The 8,532-nt window shown below is 38.5% G+C and overlaps 1 protein-coding gene across 2 annotated transcripts in view; it reads right to left on the reverse strand.

Moving 5' to 3' along the window:
- Positions 1 to 4,962: 4,962 nt before the first annotated feature.
- The window catches only part of stk32a (serine/threonine kinase 32A), a 70,126-nt gene continuing 66,556 nt past the window's right edge, over positions 4,963 to 8,532 (reverse strand). For both annotated transcript variants that reach the window (XM_004084211.4, XM_011492373.3), the window contains 2 exons: positions 8,446 to 8,510; positions 4,963 to 7,543 (listed from right to left, as the gene is read on the reverse strand). In XM_004084211.4, coding sequence (XP_004084259.2) covers positions 7,432 to 7,543; positions 8,446 to 8,510 — 177 coding nt within the window. In that variant the 3' untranslated portion in view covers positions 4,963 to 7,431. The remainder of the gene's footprint in view (positions 7,544 to 8,445; positions 8,511 to 8,532) is intronic.

Raw genomic sequence — 8,532 nt, forward strand, 5'->3', positions numbered from 1 at the left:
CAGAGAAGTACCTTTCCCTTGTTCTGCATAAGATCTGGTTGTAAGCGTACAACTCCCCCTTATACATTTCATAATGAACCTGGAGTTTTGACTTGCGCCACTGTCGTTCAGCTCTGCGGCACTGTTGTTTCTGTGCTCTGACTAGATCATCGTTCCTCCAGGGAGCTTTCTGTCTATGTTTTCTCAATTTAACCTTCATAGGGGCAATGGCATCCAGAACATTCAAGATGCTAGAAGTAACAGAATTCAGCATTTCATCAACATTGGCACCAGAGGCGTTTTCAAGGTCTATCATTTCTACAAACTGTGCCCTAGTGCTCTCATTTATTTGTCTCCTTTGGACAACTGCAGGGCCAGGCGGTGGTTTGGGAGCAACAGACAGGTCAAAGAATACACAGAAATGATCAGAGAGGGCGACATCAACCACACTGACATTGTAAATATTAACCCCCTTTGTGATGAGCAGGTCCAGAGTGTGCCCTCTGTTGTGGGTGGGGCAACTCACATGCTGAATTAGACCAAAGGTTTCAAGGACACCATTGAGCTCTTTTGCATTTTTGTCATTGACATTGTCAACATGAACATTAAAATCACCTGTACTGACTAGACCATCAAAGTCTGTGCACACAACTGAGAGCATTTCAGTGAAATCATCAATGAAACTTTGGCTGTGCTGAGGAGGTTTGTACATGACTATGCAGAGTAAGGGAGGAGTTTGTTTTAACTCAATCTTAAAGGACACATACTCAAATGATGAAAACACACCAAATGATAGTCTGCGGGTTGCAATATTATCTCTAAACAGTGCAGAAACGCCTCCACCCTTTTTATTTTCTCGTATTTCCGATTCATGTTTGTAGTTTGGGGGAGTTGATTCAACTAGAACTATGTTTCCTGTGTTTTTGTCAAGCCATGTTTCAGTTAAAAACATAAAATCAAGATTAAAAGAAGAGATAAGATTATTGATTAAAAATGATTTGTTGCATAAAGATCTGACATTGAGTGCAGCAAGTTTAAGATTAGTTTCCTTGGGACTGGTCAAAACCTTCTTGCAAGGGATATCAACTAGATTTCTGTGATTGGACAGTCTAACTGCCCTTTTTTGCATTCTACGTGGTGCAACTACAGGTATAGCACCAGAAGGAAGCTGTTCATCACAGGGCCCCAGTTTGACATAACCTTTCCTAGGACACTGGGGGCCCGTTTCATCCTAGCTCTGGGGGATAGCACGTCTAGAGGCGCGCAGGGGAGGTCGAGTTGAGGGTAGTTTGGGTGTTGGACCAGGAGGAGCGGGAGCTGGACGGGATTTGGGTGAACGATGGAGGGGGCGTGTTGGAGGGGCTTTGGATGAAGGACGTGTTGGAGGGACTTTGGGTGAAGGATGTGGAGGGGGCGCTGGAGGGGTAGGAGAGCTCCTGTGTGGTGTGAGGCTCACAGGTGTTAGGGGAGCCATCTTAATTCCTGACTTAATCAGGCTATCAAAATGGCTAGGTAGGGCCATGGGTGAAAGTGGGGGGGATGAAAAGGAAAGTGAGTCTTCACTGGGAGTAGATGTAGCAGGGGGCGCCCAGAGCTGGTCAGATGGTGGTATTTCTGGGGCCAAATCTGGTGGTTGTTGTTGTGGTTCTGCGGTTGGGTCCTTAGCTGGCGGTGGTTGTTGTGATGCTGGTGCAGCTGAGTCCTTAGATGGAGGTGGTTGTTGTGCTGGTGCCGCTGGATCCAAGTCATTGACCGGTGGTGGTGGAGGTAGTTGTTGTTGCCGTTGTGCTGTGGTTCCTGGGACACTGGCTCGGTCCTTCCTTACTGCCTTTTCAGGGCCTTAGCCTCTATGCCCCAGAGCGTGGAGGAGGTTCTTCCCTAACTCTCTTGCTCCACCTCTGTTCAGGTGTGGGCCTCTTCCCATGAATAGGTCCTTTCGTTTCCAGAATGTATTGAAGTTCTCAATGTAATGGAATCCTCTGGAAGCACACTCTCTGGAGAGCCAATTGTTCAGCTGAAACAGACGGCTGAACTTGAGTGACACCCCATCGATGTTAGGAAGAGGTCCACTGATGAATGCTTCAACCTCTACTTTGTCGATCTCTTCAAATAACTTGATGAAGTCTTTTTTCAGACGTTCAGATTGTTCTTTTTTGATATCGACAGCACCTACATGGATGATTATTCGTTTAACTCCTTGGTACAAGACTTTAGATAAGAGTCCTGTAATCACTGGAACAGTAGGACTTGGGCAACATAAAGTTTGCATTCTTCTGTGGCTGACTCCACTGATAGCGCCATCTCCAAGCAGCAGCGTATCTCTGACCTTGACGTTTGGCACAGATTTTCTTTCTGCCTGTGCTTTGTTTCCAACATTATGACTCCTATTCTGTGGTCCAATTTCACTTTGTTCTTTAACTTCACATTGTGTTAGGGGTAAAAATCTGTTTGTGAGCTTTATTTCGGATGTTTTGTCATCTTTTCGCTTTGGCTTAACACAGAGTTCCTCCGCACAAAGTTTCGGAAAAGACACAACATCACTCAGGTCTATGTCACTGTTATTCTTCTCATTTGTAGTAAGAGTGGGCTTCTTACCACCCGATGTCACTGGAAGGGTCTTGTGAAGTCCATTTTCAGTTTCCAAAGTAAATATCCGTGTTTGTAGCTCTTTTATTTCTTGTTGGTAGATCCGACAGCGTTCACAGTGGGAGTTTGTTTTTCTTCCTCTTCCGGACATGTCGCTGGCTTGTCAGACGTAAAAATATTGATTTGTATAGGTGGAAGTCACAAAAAAGGATGACCAGTCTGATATTCCAGGATTTGTGGATGAGGTAAAATAATTAAAAATGATTAATTAAATGATTAAAAAGCAAATAAAGCAGGAAGCGGCAGGAGCAGGGGAAAAAGCGTCTGCACTCTTTTGCAGGGGGAGGAGCAAAAATACACAGCAGCACCAAAATATATTGGTGCTGCTGTGTTAATGTTTTAGACCAATTTACATTTAATATTTTGCATCAAATGGTTCATTTGGTCAAAATGTTTTTAGTTTAAATAAGGAATGACAGATTTCTTTTATTTCAGGCACTTTAAGCTTATTTTCTGTTTTAGACTAGAACAGGGTTTCTGTGGCTAAATAAAGTTAATATTTGTTGAAAGTGCATTTATATTCCTTTTTTCTTTTGTTACTGTTAAAAGATACGATTTTAGGTATACTTACACAATTTCTATAGATACTAACCTAATATATCGTCACCACGCGAGTGTGGGGTGGATTATGGGGGGTTAGGGGGTCCCGACACATTTTCTTTTTCCTAGGGGGGGCCTGGCAAAAAGTAATTGAGAAGCACTGACTTAGTGGAACTGTAAAACAATGGACAAGTTAATGTTGCTTTGTAGACAGAAAATTCCACCTTTCAGGTCGTTTTTTTCAATCTAGATGATTTCAAATTCTCTTTTATGTCATATTGAACTGGAAAACAAAAAAGACTTGTCGACTGTAGAAATACCTAATAAAAACAGGAGACTTGGCAAACTCAGTCTAAACAGTATATGTATCTTACAGCATATCTTCTTTGTTCTCCCAATGGAGATGAGGTTTGTTGTCGTTCCGCAATAATGCCAGCCAGAAATTGGAATCATTTATCAACTGAAAGTCCCTCCCCCAGTTTAGCTGTTATGTGAAAATGTGCTGCCTCAGCTCTGTCTGGTTGGTGTAGAGCAGAGACTTTACCCTACAGATGACCTCGAAGAAAACTCAAATCTGTGAGCTCAGGATAACTGTTGGTGAGGGACAGAAATAGTCACGTCAGAAAGCAGCTACGACCAGTGAGTCTCAGCTTCAGTGTGTCATGATAAATGAAAGGTTTTTTGTCTTAACCATTTTATAAAATGATATTTTTCAAGACTTTCCACTTCTCTAATGATCGTTTATAGCACTTAAAGTTGTTCAACGCTAGGGGGCAGGATTAGATTTAGACTAAGCTGCCTTTGGACCAAATGCTCTGTGTTTACAAATGTGATTAACTTAGAAGTTTGCATTGTAATAAATCCCAAGACGTACACATTTTGATTCTGATAAAGAAAGTTATTATTTAAGGCACACCTTAAAAGTCACATTTGATTACAGTAGACACAGTGACAGCTAAAGGACAAAACAAAAAAAAACATCTTTAGGATTAAATTCACTTGTGTAAAACAGCTTTGTTTTGGGCTAAGCTATTATTATATACCTGTATTTTTATATGTATCAATATTTTAATTGGTTTTAACTGGCATAAATATTATTTGATAACAGTTATTTTAGCTCATGGGTCTTTTAAATAAAAGCCGTTACACTGATGCATGACCCCACGTTATGACAAAACAACTGTTGTCGAACATTTTTTAGACCAGATTTACCAATGCAATGTGTGTAGCCATTTTTTTTGATCCCACAAAGTCTCTCAACATGTACATCGGACCACATCATCTTCTGTAAAATCACATCAGTCCAAACAACATAAAAGTTAAAATGTTGTACCAGTGTTCAATAGAAATACAGTACACCCATACACCTTCATTTAGATCATAAAAGTTGGTTTACATGTACTTACAAGAGATCAGAGGCCTGAAAGGAATGACTCCTATGGAATTTGTATAAGACTAAGGTCAGTGAGACTGTCATGTATTGGTAGAAATTAAGTTGCTTTTTTTTTTAATGTGGGAAGAAAATAATCCAAATTTTTGGTGTTCTTTGAGTATAAGAGTCCTCTGCAAACGTTAGAGACTTTTTTTAGTCCGGTCTCACGTGAAGACTTCGAAGTGTTTCTTTGCCTTCTACAGTCGCAACATTTGTCTGCAGAAGAATTTGAGATTGTTGCTGTAAGACTGCAAACAGATGTCTGGTGGCACATTCTAAAGTAAAGTGTATCTAACACAAAAGTAGAACATGAACAGATATTTGACAAAAAACACATTACAGATCAGACAACACTAAAGTACTAATCTTGTCCAAGAGTTTAATCCACATCTATAAAACCATCCCTAAGGGGAAATGTATTTGCTCACAGCTTCAGATTTTTCTGTCTCTTTGTGCATAAATGCTACATTTAATGAAGACGCATGTGCAAAGCAAGGGTCGGTGCAGATCAAACATCGACCAGCTAGCTTTACTATTTTAACCCCCCAGTTAAGCATTTGCAAAATGAGCCAAAGACTTGTGGGATTTGGACAAAAATTTGACCAAGATTAATTTGCGTTAAAGTTTTAGCTACATCAGGCAACCTGAATAAAACTCAAACTTTCAAAAATAGAATAAAGAAGTTGTCTTCAAACCCATGACATGGTACCTGTCGTAATATAGAGGCTGTTTGCTTGTGTACTTATGTTGTGGTCAAATCTGTTCTTTTTTTGTCCAAACCAGAGACTATAAAAGAGATGGACATCATATGTAATCACTGGTTTCCACATGGAGAAGTTTGCAGCAAGGTTTTTGCTTTATGGTAGTCTCTACTTTAGTCAGATGTAACGTCACAAAACCTGAAAAATAGGCAGGTCAAGCCTAAAATTTAGAGTAATTTGGTTTACTGGATTTGACAATTGCCTGCCATTTGAAAAGAATTTTCAGAAATCTGCTATCAAATAAACTTTAGTTCATCAAAATTTACCCCCAGTAGTTATCACACACACACATATAGGCCCACATATAAGATCTCGCCACAGAGGACCACTTTACATTGGAGTAAGAGGGTACAGACTTGCTTGTGTAACAAGCCTCTAGTGGGTACGCTGCACTCAGCCTGGCACCAGTTGCTTTTAAATAGGCTTTAATCCGAGAATCAAAGGATTTAGCTTGTTTACTCGGATCACCAGCCAAAAACCCCAAAATGCTTCTGAACATAATGCTGCAAACAAACCTGTATATTACTACTTGTAACTTGAGCTAAAGACTGATTGAGGCACATGATTTTCTGACTGAACTGGGGTTCTACACTAGATTCATTAACAAAAGTATAATCCCCACAGCATGTATCTGAGTCATTCATGCTCATTTTTATTTTTATTTTCAATCACAAGCATTTCAGAATTCTACAATGGAATATTCTGGCCACCATAAAAAAAATTAAGAGTAATTTATGAGAAAACTCACAAAACTAAGAGAAAAAAAGTCAATTTTACAATGATAATTTTGCGAAATTAGAGAAAAAAGTTGACATTTTACAGGGAAAAAGCCATATAAGCTAGTTGATTGTTTAAGCCTTCATCCACATTACGTGGAAACTAAATCTATCAATGTAGCCATTAAGCTTTGCAATAAACCTTTAGTTTATCATAGAAATCTGTTTTTTCTCATAATTTTACAACTTTATTCTCATAAATTTTAAACTTTAATCTCGGATATGTAAACTATAATCTCGAAAAATTACAACTTTTCTTATAAGTTACATTTTTGTTCTTGTAATTTTACAACTTTATTTTAGTATAATTATGAATTTTTCTCTCATAATTTTACAACTTCATTCTATAAGTTTAAAACTTTATTCTCAAAAAATTACCACTTTTTCATCATAATGTTACATTTTTATAGTCATAATTTTACTACTTAATTTCTTGTAATTTTACAACTTTATTTTAGTATAATTATGAATTTTTCTCTCATAATTTTACAACTTCATTCTATAAGTTTAAAACTTTATTCTCAAAAAATTACCACTTTTTCATCATAATGTTACATTTTTATAGTCATAATTTTACTACTTAATTTCTTGTAATTTTACAACTTTATTATCTTAGAATTACGACTTTTTTTCCCTTAATTTTATAACTTTTTTCTCGTAAAGTCTATTTTTTCTTATGCTGGCCCGAATACTTGTAGGAGTCTGCTCTCTGTGTTTTGCCTAAATCTCAGTTTTAAAGTTTGTTTTCCTGCCATGCTAGAATGCCATCGTTGGGTAAAAAACCCTTCTTTAAAGCTTCCCACATAAAGGTTTTAAAGTTGAACAAGAGAAATGCTTTTAAAGACCTTGCTTGAACACAAATTTAACCATTTTTTCAAAAACTGTATTCTGCCAGCGTGCAGCTCAAACATTTCAGGCGCAGCCAACCAGCTAAGCAGATTCACTCCTGTTTTCCTTTTGGCAAGGATCTGGCTATGTCTCTCTGAGCAGCCATGTGAGCACCGGAGTGGTTTAAGGGAGCATTTTATGAGTGAAACTGCAGAGAGTTGATTCCTTTTTTTTTTCGTTTTTTGGTGACAGCGAAGGGAAGAGTCTGACATGGCTGCTGCTCAAGGAGTCCGTCTCAATCCAGCCGCTCTAGGTTTCCTGACAGCAGGACTTGTGTAAGGGTGAACAGGGTTGCAGACGTGCAAACAGTGTTGGCAGCAGTGAGTGCAAGAACTGTAGCTGTCTGGGCATTGTTTGCTAATCAACAAGCAGGTGCAAGGAGTGAGGAAAGGGTTAGAGAGTATATGGCCTATCCTGATAAAAATGGGGTTGGCTCAACGTTATTGTTTTGTCCATCTTCTATTGCCTTGTTTTTCTCACTCATGGAGAACTCTGAAGTGTCCACTGCTGCTTTTCTTGACCTGTTTGGAGGAAAAAACATTTTATTAAACTCGCCCTAATTATAGAACATTGTATATATTAATTTTATATTACCTAAAACTGTAATTCAAAAACATTATTATGCTCCTTTTCAAGTTAGTGAAAGAAGTCCTATTCTATAGGTTCTACAACACTTCTCATGTAAGACACAGAGCTTCACTAACACAACTTGAACCAAATTTGGTGCAAATGAAAAGTGACAAGTTTCAATTAATCAAGCTTTGGCCAAAAATGTGGATCAGCAAAAAGTAACAATTGTTCTAAGTAGCTTAAATTTGTACTAATTTGGTTTGTTTTCTGATTTGCACTACAGTTGTCCCTGACTATGTCTAAGTTACATGCCTCTGTGCGGGGGGTTGACCCATATGGGGGCTGCAGGTTTTTGGGCTGTCTGGGCCCTTGAAGGGTTGTAAGCAGTTATGGCTTGCAGTTCCCTTGAGGCTCATACGGCCATGTTGTTTAAATGTTTGCTATGACCTGTAACTCTTAGCATGCCAGTAGAAAAAACGTACATAAACATTTTTGTTCTCCTGGATGCCGTGTGGTCTATGATCTTAAAATTGCCAATATTCACTCACAGACAGCCCATATTCACTTATAAGGGCAATTGTGACTAAGGCGTTAACTGTTTTAGGTGAAGTGTAACAAGTCTTAGTATTTGCTATGGAATTTGAATGAGTATGGTAATTAGTTGTATAAGTATTAGTTTAACACAAACAGAACTCTTGGAAAATATAAGCAGTTTTTATCACATATTAACTTCATTTTGGCAATTTTTTAAACAAAAGAAGTTAACTTTCAGAATAAACAGATTGTTTTTTTTAATTTCACTGCAGGACATTATTGTGTGTGGGATGCAGGTCAGGTCGAGAAGTTTTCTTACTTTTCTCTGTTGAAGACTATGAAGTCTCTCTGGACATTGTCCAAGCGCTGCTGCAGCTGCCCGTTCTGAGAGGACAGAGAAAAAAAC

This window comes from Oryzias latipes, chromosome 14 (assembly GCF_002234675.1).
Source record: "Oryzias latipes chromosome 14, ASM223467v1".
NCBI classification, from domain to species: Eukaryota; Metazoa; Chordata; class Actinopteri; order Beloniformes; family Adrianichthyidae; genus Oryzias; species Oryzias latipes.